The following is an 18,348-nucleotide window of genomic DNA, read 5'->3' on the forward strand; positions in this document are numbered from 1 at the left end:
CTGTGCTTGTTCAACAGCTGGCCACTTTAATGACTGCCAGATTGGCCAATAAAAGGAGCGAGCGAGAGCGAGCGGTAGAATCGAGGGCATTTCAGGTTACGCCAAGAAAAAAACCTGTCTTTCTAAGGCAACCGTTACAAGCGGCACTTCATAAATGATCATTACTCGTCCGCAAGCAACATTTCAGTTCCCCTGGCAATGTTTTAGACATTAAAATAACGGAACCATGTGGGGATGGTGTGCGCTCTACCTCACGATCCAATGAGGACTGTTCGGCATTGGAGGTCTGTGCCTCGTCCTCTGGCTGGCTGTTCGGTTTCTCCCCCGTCGTGTCTGAAGTTCGCTCCTCCTGAGACTCAGCCTCCATGCTTTCCTCTCGAATCAGGTTTTCCCCTCCATAATCAGCACTTTCTGCTATGAAAACGAGCAGAAGCATCATTCCGAGGAATGAGGTACAACTCACTTGTGAGGTAATGCTGACGGTGTTGTGCTATAACTTTATAACCTACCTGAGCGTGTTCTTTGCATCTCATTGGCTGTTGGGTGATGGCCCTCGCCCACCTCCGCACTGGCCACACCCTTCGGTATATGTCTCCCGCAACTAATAAAAGCAAACCCCGGAAATCAGTGTTCACTCAGAATTGGTCAGAATAAAAACAAATGGGTTGCAGGAGTTACCTGGTGCACAAGGGGGCCGTGACGGGGCCACGATACTGCGGCTGGAAATCAGGTGAGCTCAGTGCGTAACCCACCGGTTTGTGCAGGCTGACGCTGGGCTTGGTGAGGAAATCGGCTGTGTCGGGGAACTCCACCGGTAAGCGTGTGAAAAGAGATGAGCCGGGAATGGCAGGGGGACTGTGAGTCGGGGAGCTGACAGGACTCAGACTGGGAGAGGCACCTATAGATACAGAGAAAACGGTCGCATGCAACAAACCCACTGTTATAGTGATGTCACCCACATGCTTATGATATGCAAATGAATGAAACTTTCTGACTTGTCTGACATTTATGAGCTAGGTTAAGCTTAAAAAAATAAATAGTCTACTCTTGATGGTGCTGACCTGGTCTTCTGGGGACAGTGTGGCCATAGGATAGGGTAACAGAGGAGGATCTTTGTTTAGGGATAGTCAGCATGTTGCTATTTGGCCCATTAGACAGATAGTTCTGGCTGTAGAGTAAAAACGTACAAAAGTTACATATAATAAAGCCTGTATTTATTATAGTTTAGTTAGTATAACCTCCTAAGACCCAAGCTTTGGTTTGGCATGCATTTTAGATTTCTTCCTGCTATTTGGGGTTAGGAAGAACCAATAAATATAACCACCAAAAAATTTTCTTTGAACAAGAAACAGGGTGATTCTCACAAAATTAGACTTATGAGGTATCATGAAACATTTTGATAAAAAAAAGTAGCAGCATACAGTTACAAACATCTCTTCATGTACTACTTTGCACATGATATCAAATGACATCATACAAACTAATTTTGTTGTTTTTCCACATTTAAGGGGAACATTTTCATTACCGCAATGTGTCCATGACTAGATTTGGGTTCTTTGACATAGATATATTTATAATTAAAAAATCTAAAAAATACAAAGCTTCAGTGCATGTTATACTATAAACATTTACAGTAAAGAAACATGTGGTATTTGGTGATCATTGGTAAATGAAGAGACAATAATAAGGAATATAAATGTGTCCAAGACCAATTTTCTCATTCTCTGCAACAATTTTCGATCATTGTTTAAGCCCACAAGGAACTAATATTTTCAACAAAAAAAAATATTTGGAAGGGACATAATTGACTGTGACACTCAAGATGGCTACCAGGTGCGTTCTTATTTTTTGTCTCCAGATAAAAGTTTAAATTTTGTTTGCCATAGTACCTAGACAACTTTTTTGTTCTCATTACCGAAACATGAGTTTGTAAACGCATATATTTAATGTAATATCATGTTGCGGTAATGATAATTTTTGATGATAATAATAATCTAAAAAATGTAAATAATTCTATAGGAAATATTATTTAAATCCTCTAAAAATAATGGTTATAACCAGTTCAGACCTTAATCTTATGTTCCAAAAAAATGTTTTTTAAAAATTCTGATGCTGGACAACTTCTAAATCTAGATTTCGTGAGAATCACCCAGTGAAACCAACTGTCAACAACAACAAAAAATGTGATGCCCACGTATGTGGACACAACAGGTCTTAGGAGGATAATTAAGCAAACATGCTGATTTAAGAGTTAAGTCTGTAGAATGAATTTAAATGTGAAAAATGAATTACATGGTGCAATTAAATGAATAATAGTTAAATCATTAAACATTTAAAAAATCCATACAAAACAAACAAATATATAAAGTTTACAAACACACACATTCTGGTTGCCATGTTTTGTGGGGACATTCCATAGACGTAATGCATTTTATACCATATAAACTGTATATTCTATTCCCCTTACCTACCCCAGTCCCTAACCCCAATCATCACAGGAACCTTTCTCCTACTTCACATTTTCAAGAAATACATTTTGTTTGATTTATAAGCTTGTTTCCTCATGGGGACATCAAATGTCCCCACAAGGTCACAAAAACACTGGTATTCCTATCTTTGTGGGGACAATTGGTCCCCACAACGTGATAATTACCAGGTACACACACACACACACACACACACACACACAAACATAAAAATAAAGGTAGATTTTCAATTCTGCAGAAATCTGATCTGCAGGTTCTGCTGGCACAGATTCCAAACTGGCCGGCTTAAAAATCCAGTTTACATTAGATTAAGTTCCCTTGAGAGATTTGTTTTCCCAAGGCAGATGCTAACAGATCTCTTTTTAACACTGCCACCTTGAGGACAAACAGTACAATTACACTACGCACAAGCTCATGAAAAATATGACCGCCCTGTCTGTGAAATCCAGGCTGATGTCTCAAAATCTAAGAGGAGATTACCGGAGGAACAAAGTTTGATTCCAATCATTCATTTTACAATGATTTTAATCTTTGCATGGTCTTACACAGTCAATATTAAAGATATCAAGGTTATTTTTCAGAGCCGGTTCTCGGTTCATTCGGCGTTTGTAGAATGATTTTATAAAAAGTTTATATAATTATATTATATAATCTATAATTTGCATTTTTTTTAAATATCAGTTGGGTTTTCACATGCAGGGTCACAAATGACTTTCAAAATAAGTAATCTAAAATAAATATGGCTTATAAAAAACATAGAATCTTTATATGACTTTATCAATTCACAGACACAAGCGTGTCTCTGTCCTCTGCTATAAAGCGAGATATTAAATGTGTGTTGAGTTTGTCACACAACAGAAAATGTGAAAAATATGTGTTTGGTGCCTTGAGTGAACATATGTGCATCACGTGTCTTGTCAAAATAAGTGCCTGCTGCAGATGCGTCTAAAGGGTTTATGATAAAAGAGACGCTGGCGTTTGCCAGACACTCCCATAATCTCATGCGTAATCAGAGTTTACTGTTAAGGGAGTGCCTTGCGTGTATTTTGTGAACGTGAGCGTCTCTTTTTTATCATAAACGGTTTTGACGCGTGTGCAGCAGGCACTAATTTTGACAAAACACGTGATGCACATGGTTCACATGATGCAACAAACACATATTTTGAAAAAACGAGCAACACACATGACACTCCGAACACATATTTTGAATTTGCGCCCCTCGGAAGAGCAGTCACGAGCCGCCACTGTTGACTACTCAATTTGGATGATGGAAAAAATGGCAAGTAAATAAAATAAGTTAAAATCTAGAAAAAAATAGACCGCTTTCTTTGCTCTCAAGCAGTGAAGGCGTGTGCGCTGTCGACGCATTCGCTGTCTGGGCTGAAACCACACCCACTCGCGGGCAAGCCGCCATCTCTTTAAATGTTCAAACACTACTTCAACCTGAATGGATGCTTGCGATTGATTTCTGGGGTGGGGATCAAGTGCATCATCGAACCACTGCTTTATACCCACCAAAACATCCTGAACGCAGTAATGGTGAAAACTGTTTTAACAATCTAACTCTGCAATTCAGAACTACAAAAATATACGGTCTTTGTGGCGTGTTTCAGCAATGCATTTCTAACATTTCTAATGTGTTTAGAAACAATTTTCAAGATTGACTTTACAGAGACTTTAACCGTGATGTATGGTCCCAGAGGAGCAAAGAGAGTGCACTAACATCTATGAGTGTATGAGATGAGATGGTCTGACCTGCTGAGCTCAGAGTGAGATCTCTTCCCATTGGTGCGTTCCCAGCGCAAGGGGGAAGACTCCAGCAGAGGCAGGGTGGATGAGGTTGAACTGCGCCTCGGCTGTGGGGTAGGTAGACTGTTACGGCTACTCAGCACCTAAAAGTACAAAGTCATTCGGAGAGCAGTCAATTAGCAGCCTTAACCGTTACAAGTACAACGTGTAACAGACACAGTCCCTCTAGCAACCCGAGATTAGGAGCTTCAGTCACATGACTTGATTCTTCTGGGAAAGTTTATGGTTACCAACACTGAATTTAAACCTTAAACCAACTCTCTATCAACAACAATGATAATCTGATTCCCCAAAGCCAGCATGAGATTTTAAAGGGGACATTTCACAAGACTTTTTTAATATGTCAAAAAAACTTTGGTGCCCCCAGAGTAAAAATGTGAAGTTTTAGCTCAGAATACATATAGATAATTTGTTAAAATTAGCATGTTAAAATTGACACTTTGTAGGTGTGAGCAAAAATGTGCCGTTTTTGGTCGTGTCCTTTAAAATGCAAATGAGCTGATATCTGCACTAAATGGCAGTGTCGTGGTTGGATAGTGCAGATTAAGGGGTGGTATTATCCCCTTCTGACATCACAAGAGGAGCCAAATTTCAATGAGCTATTTTTTCACATGTTTGCAGAGAATGGTTTACCAAAACTAAGTTACTGGGTTGATCTTTTTCACATTTTCAAGGTTGATAGAAGTACTGGGGACCCAATTATAGCACTTAAACATGGAAAAAGCCCCCCCCCCCCCAATGTCGCTTTAAGGTGGATTTATTAAGCTATCTTATGTTAACTGGACCAATGCTTATATTATGTTAATCAACCAATACTGTTAATTGTTAGTGACATTTCAATTTCCTCCGTGAACCTGCTCACCTACCTTCATTGGCTTTCTTTCTCCTCTCTCTGAGGGATCATCTACTTCAGCGCAGGGGTAGAAGCCAGGGAAGGGGGTAAAGGGGTTGACCCGTGGCCTGCAGGACCCAGAGAAAGCTCCCATGAGACTGTTGACGCTGCGCAGTGAAGAGAGGACGTGAGGCGGGAGAGAGGGGTCCATCTGCAGGTCTGACACCAGGTTCCTTGCCTCATTTATTACAGACAGATCCACACCATTTCCACTCACTGCACCCTGCATACATATACATAGTACATGCTATCTATACAATGCACTGGTTAAAAAAGACAATGCTTTATTTCATACGGTCCATATATGGGACTTAGACTGCCTCCTTGTGGTCATTCAGAAATATAGCAGGATGTTAAACATGATCCACTGCTCCAGACTTGCGCAAGTAGTATACTAACTATATCAAAGAATGACTCATTCTCGCAGCCATCCATTTGATACGTCAAGCCAAGTGCAAGAGACATCTTTTGATGATATCCACTCAACGAAAAGTGAGCGTTCTTAATGATATTACGGGAAGTCGTCTGGGTTTCTATAAACTCAGCTAGTTTTAATCCATCTTCGGTCTTGTGCGTACATGCTGAACTCATTTTATTGATTGTATTTAATTCAGACCTGCATCCTTTCTTTTTTGGTTGGGGCTGATGAAATTAAAAAAAGTAGAGTGGCGGCACTGCTTCGACCTGCATGTGTGTGCGCTCACACGTGTGTGTGTGTGTGTGATAAAAGTGCACAGTGAGCACTTCCTCTAGGCTTTGACGTCATTTGGCAAGCTTTACGAGAGCCAGAATGAGGGTTATCCACTCACAGGCCTGCCGCAGTAATGAACGCAGGCAGATGGAGGGGCCTACAGGCCTCAGCATGCTGAAGACAGACAATACGAGGCTCATTCGGACACAAAGAGAAGATGCTGGTCTGTATGAGTACAGTATGTACGTATAAAAAAATGCCACATACCAAAGAGCCATTGTACTACTCGGCACATGTTTGTGTTTTCTATATACTATTTATATATATATATATATATATATATATATATATATATATATATATATATATATATATATAAATAAATATTCAAAACAGTAATGCCTGAAGTTTGTAAAATCTATTTTAATTATATTCAAATATATTTCAGAATTGAAAATTATTTTACGATGTACACAGTTCAAATTCTGTCCAGGGAAAAGTTGTACTAAGGCATTATAAACAAAACGTTCACATAAATAATGCAATTACAATTATGAAGAAAATATTTTTTTTATTTAAAACATCAGATCACATTGAAGTATCAAAATGTGAACAATCAATAAAAATGGGATATTAGCTGTTTATGTCAGGGTGACATGCACCCATGTATATAAGTAGTATAACTGGGCTGAATAAAGAGAGACACAGGAGCCCCACTGACCTGATACTGCGGCTTGTACCATTGTTTCAGATCCCAGTCCCATAGGATCATCTAAAAAACACAAAACAAAGCACAAATCATTCAAAACTTTCCAAGGGGTACACTGACAGTACATACAAAGGCTATAGGGGTTATTTTATTGCTACTGAAGTGAGCATGTTTAAAATAAAAACTTTTCTAGGTATTGCAATGTTAAACGTTCGGTTTGATGTGGGACTGAATCCTCAGTCTATACCTGAACAACTCGTGCGCTGCTGTGAGTTGCAAAACGAAAACATTTCTGTCTCTTGCAGAACGAAAAACCACTCTCTAACCACAATGAGACGTCAACAATGGGGCTAGCAGATCTTATCTAGCCAAACTACGTCATTTGACTGCATTTCCACGTTATCTGTCTCTGAGGCTCAGAGAGAAGTCACCCAACAGATGCCAAGTCCCACAACACTATCATCGTAGATAGGTCACAGATAGGCTGACTGTGTCTGTTTTCTGGTTTCGTAGAGCAGCAAAAAAAATTTCAGTTAGATAACACAGTTGTCCGAATAACAGTGTGCTTGAGCAGTACGCACCCTGAGACTCCTTTAAAATGAATTTGGTGACTCAAGGCAGTTCAGTTTTTAAAAAAAATGTAACATTTACAATAATACATTGCAATGTTTCACTGACCACCATGGCATTTGTAAATACCATATCAAATTTAAATAGCTTACACCTTTTAAAAAATGTGAACTTTAACAAAGACTTCAGTTCTAAATTTTTCTAAACATTCAAGGGGAAAGTGTAGATTTGGGTGCTGCAACTATTTAATTTGAGCTTTATTGCAATTCGCTTAAACCGTCCAGTGAACAAATGACAAACCAATTTACAAGTGTATTTATATTTCACATCAGTACTCAAGACATTAGGTCATATCAAGATTTAATATTTTTATTTGTCTCACGCACATGCACATGCACGCATGTATGCACACAAACGAAGTGAAATGAAACAAGAACAACTGTAGACTTTGCTTAATTTTTACAAATAAAACCAAACTATAAATCTAAAAAAAATATATTTTCAACTGATGAATTAAAATATAAGTAGTGTCAGGAAAGACACAATGAACAAACAATATAATAATTGCACAGTAAGGCTGCAAAATATATCAAAATAGGGCAAATGTGCATTTAGCAATGGTTTGCAATACTTAAAGATTTTAATACTTTAAAAAGTTGTGTGGTTAAAGTAGATCAATGCAGATTGCAAAGAGACTGGCCAGACAGAGAGAGTGATGCTTTCTTTCCTAGAAAAAATGCGAACCATGTATGTTGGTTACATAAGTCTATATATACATATAGTACTGTGCAAAAGTCTTAGGCCACCATGCCACAATTAGATTTGTTGTTTTTGCATTGTTATAGCGATTATATATAGCCATTTCTTGGTGTCTTTAATATAATACATCCAAAAAATACAGGAAATGTGTATATAGTATTAAAAACTGTAAACTGATGTGTCAGGTTTTTAGGGTAATCTTCCCTCCCACTTTAGAAATAGCAGGAAACTGCAGGATCTCATAAACCTAAATAATTGAAATCCTAATTTCTTATTTTAAAGAAATTAGTCTTTTGAACCCTGAAGATATGTTTAGTGCCAAGAGAGGTCACACTAAACACAGACGATGTCCTGAAGAAGACATTTAGTCCTGAAATTTTTATTTTTATGTACATATTTCCTGTATTTTCTGTATCTTACTAATATAGATTGAAATAAATAAATATGGATGGACATTAAAACTTCTAAAACAACAAGTCTGGTGGTGGTGGCCTAAGAATTTTGCACAGTACTGTACACACACACACACACACACACACACACACACACACGCACAAATATTTAAATTAATTTTATAAAGCATTATTATATTGCATCACATTCTATATACTGCATTTTTTTCAAGTTCTCTAAATATTAAATTTTTCTTCAATATCGTGCAGCCCTAAAAATGTTCCAGATGAAGTACATATAACAAGTCATATTGTAAGACACCATAAAATGTAAATGTCAACTATCCATTTGTTTTAGCATTTTTGGGCCAAAGAGTAAAATTTCGACCTCTGCTTACAACAATCCAGATACAAATTTTGTTTAGAAAGAAAACTTAATCTGTATCAGTGATATCAAGACACACACAAAAAAACAAAACAAAATCAACACTACTCAAGTTGGAGTTATTACTTAGTCAAATGATGTGTTAATAATCAACACAGATCTCGGCCCATAGCAGTAAACGTGCGAGCTGTCGCCATGTTAAACGCAGAGAGCCATCTGGATCAGAGCGGCAGCACAAAGTCAGACCACATGAGGGAGTACTGGTGATATCCGAGAGAAAATCCAAGCTTCTCTCCATGGCTCAGCATGGCACAAAGCAAAAGTCCCCTGCACCTGTGCTGTCTGTGTCACTTCCAGCAGCTCTGATCTTCACAACCAGAAGCACTTTCAGGTGCTCAGAGCTGTCCAAACTGAATGCTCACTGACCTGACACATGCAACGTTCAGCGGGCAACAGATGGATTTTATTGAAACGCACTCACCTGTGAAAGTGCAAAGTTTTAGCATCTCGTTGCTTGAACGAGCAATCAAAAGAGGGCAAACTAAATGAGCATCATCAAGTCACTTCCGAGATGCTGATGAAAGACAGATGTGAGTTTTGGTTTTTCACCTGGACAAGTTTGGACTGGTATGTGATACAAACACAGAGTGATTGGTCTCTCTTTCACCACAGATCAGATGTTTTAGATCAGACAGAGATGATCCCTGTTAGTCATCAGCATCTGTATAACGCCACCAGACGTGTAGTACGGCAAATAAGCACTGCCATGGAAACCTGTCAGAGGCCAGCAAACAATGGTGTGAACGTCATGGCAACCAGGATGGCGGGAGATAGATGAAGAAGAGATGTGTCAAAAAAGACATCTGATAGTGTGTACATTTCCTCTCTCTCTTCCTTACACACAGATACGCACGCACATGCACACAAAGAAAGCCTTTAGTGGGTGAAAAATGCACACTTCACAACATTGGATTTGGGAGGATTGAATAAATGTCTAGATAAGTTTTTATTATCAGCTCTATGGCATACAGCTGGTTATCTAGCTGAAGGCTGACTCCACCCCGCCGAATGCCAAATGAGGTCACACAAATCTTACAATAAATCGCTTTGTTTTAGTTCTTTATGGTCTATTAAACTAGTAAAGTTTATATACGCAACAGAGATTAAAAGAAAATAAAGGCGTGGTGGATGTCTTAAAACAATATTGGCTTCCTTGTAAGTGTGTTATGTTTTAAGGGACATGCGGGTTATTGACACAAGAAGGTAAATGATGAAGTACTGTAACTTCAATTTCAATTCAAATCCATTCGTGATGGTTTCATGCTTTTCTCTAACACGTAAAAAAATTATTTCCTTGTGCTAATTTAATTTTATATAAAAAAAAGTTTTCCTGCATATTTTAGAAATTTCAGCCTTTAAATGAGAATTTTAAGCAGCACAAAAGCATGTCAAAATAAATTTTTAATTCACAACTAAAAAACTAGCTTTACATAGAAGAGGTGTATTCAAATCACTAGCATAGAGAAAGCCTGCAAGCGTAGCGTGGAAATAATGTGTTATTAAATGGTGTTTGCATTAAAACAAATACTTACGAATCAGATGCTAGTTTTTTAAGCACAGGTCTCATTGGGGGAAAATGTATCATATCATATGGTAGGTTATTTGCATGCGTTCATAATTATTTATGAACATAAATATGCTCATGTATGCAAGTGCACTGTAAAATGTAAAATTAAATCAACTTAAAAAAAATTATTTAATTTGTGATAAACTTGAAAATAAAATGAAAAACTGTAATTTGTTTTGTAATATTGTGGTATTTTTTACAAATTACTTATCTGTGAGCTTAATTATTTAAAAAAAAACTTTAATCAAAAACTCTCCTCCCCTTGTTAATACAATCTCTCTTTACTTCCGGTCATATGGTATGGCAGGTGGACGGAGTCCGGGAGAAGATCACAGCAATTAGCAACACTACGCAACTTCAAATGATCAAATCAGATCTGAAAAATGAATAAATTCAAATCCAGCCCTGCCTTATTTAATTTCAGAAGCCGTTTCATTCGGATATATGTCACCATTCGACACCATTGATCATAAAATATTATAAAAAAAACTTGAAATATATGGCATTAGGGGTGTTGCATTAAGATGGATTATTTAGTAACAAACAAATAAATACAAACGTCCAGATTAGAATTGACAATTTTGAACTAGATATGGCAAATGAAATTCAATTTTTAGGGGTTTATTGATCATTATTGATCATAAGATTAGTTGGAAACCCCACATAACTTATATAAAGTCAAAGATTTCTAAGACTCTGGCTATTCTGTCTAAAACAAAACATATTCTTGATTTAAAGGCCTTATAGTGCCTCTTATAGTGCCGTATATGACTTATTGCGTAGATATTTGGGGAAATACAAAACAATAATAAAACCAATTGTAATTCTGCAAAAACGTGCAATACGGATTATAAATAAAACAGATTATCATCACCCAACAAACAAGTTATTTACAAATTCCAACTTATTAAAATTTGATGACTTAGTGGAATTCAAAATAGTCAAAATAATGTTTAAAATAATAAATAATAAAACTTCCTGACTGTGTCCAGAACTTGTTTCAGATGAAATCAATCTCCTATGATCTTAGAGGATCTCTTATGTTAAGTAAACCCCAAATTAGAACTAATGTTAAACAAAGAAGTCTGTCAGTTCAAGGAGTTACACTGTGGAATAGCCTCAATGACGAGATGAAAATATGCAAATCCATTAGTAGATTAAAAAAATTATTTAAAAAAAAATTACACTATATAAAGCAGATCAAATTTAGTTTCTTTTCTTTTAGTCATTACATGCAAGATGTCTGGGTCTTTGTCTTGTGTGTAAAACAAATGATATGTAGAAAGGATTGGCGTATAAGCATAAGCTTCAGCCAATACCTTTTCGGTCAATCTTTTCTTTTAAATATTGTTTACATTGTAATTTAATGCTTGTAAATTGTCTTTTTTTCTTTTCTTTTTTTAAAGAAATTGACCGAAATAAACTTTAACTAAAAAAAAACACAGGTAAAATAAGGCGATCGTAACTTCCGTTTCATGACGACTTTAATTTTCTTACATTAAGTGAAACATTTAACGTTAAAACACCTTACATTTCTTAAGGTGTTACCAATTGAAGTATTTTTTTATTAATCTAACTTTTACTTTTTACAGTCAACAATAGTGCCGTCAATAATTCCTTCTTTGCTGAACCCAAGTAGACATAAGGAGTACATATTAGGAAACAATAAAAAAGTCTGATTATAATAGTATTATGAGAGTGTGTTTAGAAGTGTAAGACAATGCGTACAAGAGTGTCTGAGTCTCAGCCGAGTGGCTAAATAACTTCACACCTTCCAAAACCACGAGGAAAAGCAGAGTAAGCCAAACAACAACGGCCCCATAAAACCTACAGCTGTACACAGAGCCTGTCAAGAGCTTCATCATCACACAACAGACCTGCCAGTGAACCAGAACAAGCAACCAAGCACCGATGAGAGCTAAACCGTATCATCTTACATGCTGTTCACAAACCAAACACACTCTTATAAAGGGGGGGAGAGAGATTACAGGAAACATGAAGCTATACTTTAAGGTTATATTTTAATAATGGTTCCTATTTATTTTATATTTAATCTACATGATTTCATTAAAGATGTTATATGTATTAAAAATCCTGTATGATCTGGGAAATGATCTGAAATCAAGGTACTGAAACTACCTGAAAATGACAAATGATACCTGTGATAGCGCTTTCAATTCCTCATCTTTGTAAGTTTTGTTCAGGATTTCTTTTTGTTTTACATTTTTGGTAATTTGGCGGCAAAAAAGAATGCAGGGGGTTTTATTATATCAACATTTTTAAGTGTAGTGCGATCAAGATATTCAGATGAAATTCATCATTTATTGAAAGGTTAAAAATAATTATTAAATAACTAAAGTAATTAAATAAATTACTAAATAATTTTAGACATACACTTATGGTCTTGTGTTGTATTTTGTTACCTTAAGTATGATATGGCAGTGTTACTTGCATTGTAACTCAATAATTGTTTCTGTTTAATTATTGTGTTAATTACAGTGGATAAAATGTATACGTACTAAAAAGAAACTTAAATAATTAAAAAACTTAAATAATAAAAAATAATAATAATAATTCCGTTTATAATGTAGATGAGCTTTATAAAAAAATGCTAGAGGACTAAAATATAGAAAAAGGAACACATATCTGTACAATACGTGTGGACTTTGGATAGCCCTGTCATGGCTGGTAGCAAAAGTGTGTGTGTTTGTAGTCTGTGTTCCTGTGGGTGTCAGGGAGCTGACGTCAGTGCTGGCTAACGCCCCTTAACTGAGCTCGTCTGCAGCAGATGTAAGTGTGGGAAAGTCCTGGCTGCTCTGCAGTCAATTCCAGCCAGTCTTACAAAGACAAGGTCGACAGCCCCTCCTCATGTCTCAGCTGACCCCACGAGACGATCACATTTCACATTAAACATTAGAATTTTTTGGCCGCATCGATCTGGATTGCACATGTTCTCCAGACGTACTGTGTAATGTTTCCGCACCAAATCAAGGAGATAACACATTTGAAACCATTGTTTGAAAACCAATTGTCCAAAATCAGTCAGATAATCATAATTTTCACCTAGAATATAATTATCTGACTGGCATTTAACCTAGTAAAGTATTTCCAAATCTGTCATTGATCCTTGAACATCTTCTGGAGAGCAGTGTTGAGTATGTCTGGCCCTCAGTCACTCAGCTGGTGTCAGAGCTTTGATAGACAGGAGAGAAACTGGACAAGAGGGTTGTGTGTTGTCAAGAGCTGGCAGGATTACCCAACATTCCCTTGGTGGCAGGGAAATAAACAGTGCTGTGCTATTATCTGCTTTTCACATGGAAGCTTTATTTCTCTCTGAACTGCTGAGGGTAGTTGCAGACCAAATCAGTAATAACCCTGCGATGTTCCACTTGGCCAAACAGATATGATAGTGACTGTGTGATTACCGTATTCCAGGAAATGATGCAAGTCATTATAAGGCTCTCTAAAACAAAGATGCTGTAAATGGACTGATGCATCTGTTGCAGTTTTATAAATTATTAAAACTGGCTATTGGGGGCGGTAATGGAGTGGCGTTCCAAAGGGAGGGTCTGAAAGCATTTCCCCACAATGTCGTCATAAGATAATACAGAAGATGGCTTTTCTTGCCACAGTAAAGACCATGGTCTTCAAAATGTCTCTTTTTGGACTAAATCAGTCTTGGTTTTGAAAAAGTCAATCATGATATTTGTGTGTCACATTCTAAAGCTGCATGCCCACTGCCAATGGAGGCTTGGCGACTACTTCAGGCAACAGGAAGTGGGCATAACCAGCTACGCAACAAATTTGAGAAAAGTTAACTGTATGCAAATGATGAGTGACTTTTGGGAGTGACTACCAATGGGAGTGAAGCAGTGGAGTTCACATCATCCATTTGAGAGGACTGTAAAGTCCAATTTATAGTCGTGCGTAAGGTCGACACCATAGGTAATCCGTAGCCTGATGTGCACCTCGACAAATTTAACAGCGCGTCAGCTCTACGCAGAAACAAGCGCTTTGATTGGTCCACTACAACTTAGAAAAAAGTGCATCATTGGTATTTTCGTTTGCAACTGTAAGAACAAAGATGGACCAAGTTGAGGAGTGAATTAATTCAAACTGCAACATAAGTCGCTGTTTTTTTACTTCCATCACATCCATCATCTCAAAACATACACAACAAGTCGCTTGTGGGTCAACTTGCCAAGCTGCTTCTTCATTGACGGTCGTGCTGCTATTATGGTTACACGCGTGGATACTGCCTACCAGCGGTCTGCATCTGTGTTTGCACATCGATGCAGACGATGACGCAAAAGTATAAAAATGAAAACAGACGCGTAACCTACGCCATTGCGGCTACGTCGTAAGACCTACTCACAACTATAATGAGCCCTTAACTCATTTTTTATAACTGTTACTCAGACAAACAGAATAAGGAACACCTCTTAACAACCGCATTGAAAGAGACATCCGATACAAAACAACAAAGTGGCTTGCGGTGTGAATGCGCCATAATGTCGCAGTCACACTAGACTTGCGTTTTATACGCATGCAAATGCTGCAATCCAGAAACTTAAACTTGTACAAAAATTTTTGCATTTCGGCACATTCTAAAGTTCAATTGTGGTAAACTCCGGACGGAAAGTTTGTATCATTTTAAGCTATGTGACCAACAGAGAATCGTTACTTCACAGCGTGACCTTTTCGGAGTTACAGTATCACACAACACCACTTTGTATAATAAAAACAAAAGCAACAATAACGTGCAAGCATGTCAGAATCCATGATCACTTTACAGTGCCCATATACGCCCTGGTCTGCATAGACTTTTTGCATATGCTCAAGTCTAGAGAACTCACACTATCCAAACCGCACCCGGTTTCACTTGGGCTGGGGTGCGAAAGGCTATAGTGTGAGCGCAATCCCGCCTGAGAGTGATTCAAAAGGAAAGACGTCAATTGCGCGACCATTCACCTTCATCTGCCTTCTTAAACAGGAGGGAATACAGCTCAGTTTGTGGATTTTGTATTTTAATGTGACTGCAGCAGTGCAGGGGATCCTCGACAAATGGGACTTAACCCAATCCTTCAGACTCTAACCGGCTGTGTGCTGTGGGTTGAGGTCACATGAGCAGGGCCCTGAAATGAAAAAGTGTTGTGGCAGCCAAAAGCTAAACGCAGGCCAGTCGCTGCAGAAGTTGCTGTAGTATCACATGACAAGCAACTCCTGGACACCAGAGCGGTTGCTGTAAACAGGTGGGGAGGCATTGTGAGGTCATCGGGACAGCCCTACAGCTTGGCTGCCCTCTCTTTCGCCCTGCCTCTGCATGCAGCTGGCTAGCTGTGCCGCACCACGCTACCCTTCTGCTTTCTTGGCACAGCTAAAAGCAAAAAGCTCTAGAGTGACTGCTCGTTTTTTATAGCCGACACGAAAATCCTGCTGTTTGCAGTGTGACTCGGAGAGCAGGGAAAATAGCATCTGTGTGCACGATGGATCTGTGACACTGTTAAAACAAACATTTTGGCACTTGAGGGAAAGACGCAGTTTATAGCTGTTGGTGTGTGTTTTTGTGGGACAATGTAAATGAATGTGTATTACTAAAGTGCACAGTGCCGTGTGGAAGGCCAGCCATGGGATGTAAGCTATCGCGCCGCTGTGTTTCTCTTATTTACAGCTCAGTTCTCAAGGATTACCTGCCTACAAACCAAACAAATGCTGCTGACGCAAGTCTGCAAAGCCCCAGTCTATCCAATCCCACTGTTACTCCTCAGGAAATCACCAAAATCACCTCTGAACCACCCTATCAGCACACCAAGTCTTTTCCAGAGGTTAGCCCCAACTCAACAAGCTCACGTCTATGGCACCTTGAGATTGAAACCTGAGCCGGTCAGGCAGTAAATATTTGACTTAGGTTTTGTGCAAGACCTGGCTCTAAACCATCTGGCATTGGGACTTCACAAACACTTCCAACATCAAATCCTGCTCCTGTATTGAATTTTTAAGGACTGCTACAAAGTCCGGCACACTTAATCTCAGGTGTCTTTAGTAAAAGGACTACAATATGTGTTGCAGCAAACACAACTGATCTAATGTGACAATTTTATCTTATTTCAACCAAAAAAACAATTAAATAAGCATGCTTTTTTCGGACCATCATGTAGACACGCCATCAGAATTTCAGTTCCAGACATTTTGGACGTTTTACGTTTGGCAAAGTTTTCAAGCTGAACAAATAAAAACTTTCTACACTTGAAATGCAGCAGTACATCCAAAACGCAATCGCATCAATTTGATGTATGATGTGATGAGGAAAATTAACATCATCACATCCAACAAGGGCGTAACACAGCAATGTTGTCGACTTTCCTCCTTGCGTGCCATTGGTGTGTGCACATTCTAGGAAAGGGGACATTGCAATGCAGGCCATGAAGATTACAAATACAAAATACTCATAAGTCTGAGAACATGACAGCAAACACGTCGAGAGCTGTATAGCTTTGAGCATGCAAGGCTAATCTCTGCTAAAGTGTTTGTCTCTTCATTCATTCTTCAGGTTTCGGCTTTTGGCCGCATGCCAGGCCGAGAGGAGCTTGCATAATAACAAACACATTTTTGCAGGAACAACAAAAATGCCACAAGCTAAGGAAGGTCAACAATATTACGTCAATGATGAACTTTTTCCCACAATGGTATGTCTCAGGGCTAAATGGCCCAAAGCTATTTGGCTTTGTTCAACAGTTCACTTCAAGGAGGAGTCAAACTGCCACCTTGACGTGGTTAGAAAATGTTTATAAAAAACAAAGACATTAAAAAAATTGTCTATGATCTATACAAACAATTATCGGTTCAAAAACAATCCGTGCTAAGACAATACATTTTATTTGTGCATTCAGCAAACCCCTGTAGAGCTCAGGGATAAAGTATTGTGCTAGCAGCGCAAAAGGTCATGGGTTCAAACCCAGGGAACACACATACTAATAAAAATGTATACCTTGTAATGCACTGTAAGTCACTTTGGATGAAAGCATCTGACAGAAGCATTAAAAAAAATGTAAATTTGAATTGTAAGCAAACACATTTATATGAAGTGCTTTATGGTGCATTACAACGTAAACATTTTTATCAATATTTGTGTTCCCTGGGGATCGAACCCCAACCTATGGGCTGATATGCTACCAACTTAGCTGCAGGAACACATTAAATAATAATAACAACAATAATAACAATAACAATAATAACAAAATACTGAAGAATATTGTTTGTTAATACAATTCTGTTCTAAAAAAAAGGGGGTGTATCTTAAGTCAACTTTCAGTTTATCCAAACTAATCTTGCTCCAGAGAGCACATAAAGTTCTAGCAAGAAAGTGTCACATACTGACTGACTCTCTCAAACTCCATCTGATAAAACAGTGTGAAAACCCCACAGCATGGAAAGCATTTAAACTCCTCCTCTTCATTTCGTTTTGCACTCTTTTATAGTACATTTTCTCAGAAATAGACTGAAATACAACCTGCACAATATCAAGTTACCAAGCGTCACTGCAACAATCAAAATAACAGAAAATGAAAGCATTTGGGTTTATTCAAAGATCTGTAATTTACAGCCTACTGCCCCCAATACACAGTCCCAAGGAAAATAAAACTTAAAATTATTTTTTTATGTAATATTGCAGTATTTATTAGAAACAATGCACTCTAAAAGCAACTGGATTGAAATTAACCTAGAAAATGTTTATATTATATGAAACAACCCAGCATGTTGGGTTAAATTTCAACGTCCCTTTTTGACCCCAATGCTGGGTAGCATGTATTGGAGTGTGTATCAGTGTCATTATTATTTTTTTAAATCATGCGCCCTCATAAACTTCAATTAAAACCTGAAAATGTCATTTCGCCCTTGTTTCGATCATTCTCTAATGGCGTCAGCTAGACGGCATGTTCAGGAGCATCCGTTAACTCCGCCCCCCCAAAAAACTGTCAGTCTGCTCCCAGTTCCATTTCTGAATTAAATAAGACTTCTACTTCCAAT

The 18,348-nt window shown here is 38.0% G+C and overlaps 1 protein-coding gene across 2 annotated transcripts in view; it reads right to left on the reverse strand.

Annotated features, from left to right (window-relative positions):
• Nucleotides 1-18,348, reverse strand: part of pde3b (phosphodiesterase 3B) — a 51,630-nt gene that overhangs the window by 7,729 nt on the left and 25,553 nt on the right. Inside the window, exons 2-8 of one of the 2 annotated variants that reach the window (XM_065267862.2) lie at nucleotides 6,600-6,650; nucleotides 5,162-5,410; nucleotides 4,242-4,378; nucleotides 1,062-1,168; nucleotides 679-898; nucleotides 510-601; nucleotides 251-411 (exon numbers count right to left, since the gene is read on the reverse strand). In XM_065267862.2, coding sequence (XP_065123934.1) covers nucleotides 251-411; nucleotides 510-601; nucleotides 679-898; nucleotides 1,062-1,168; nucleotides 4,242-4,378; nucleotides 5,162-5,410; nucleotides 6,600-6,650 — 1,017 coding nt within the window. Of the gene's footprint in view, nucleotides 1-250; nucleotides 415-509; nucleotides 602-678; nucleotides 899-1,061; nucleotides 1,169-4,241; nucleotides 4,379-5,161; nucleotides 5,411-6,599; nucleotides 6,651-18,348 lie in introns of both variants that reach the window. The other variant, XM_065267861.2, reaches the window with a different exon arrangement.

Source organism: Paramisgurnus dabryanus, chromosome 2 (genome assembly GCF_030506205.2).
Source record: "Paramisgurnus dabryanus chromosome 2, PD_genome_1.1, whole genome shotgun sequence".
In the NCBI taxonomy this organism is placed as follows: domain Eukaryota; kingdom Metazoa; phylum Chordata; class Actinopteri; order Cypriniformes; family Cobitidae; genus Paramisgurnus; species Paramisgurnus dabryanus.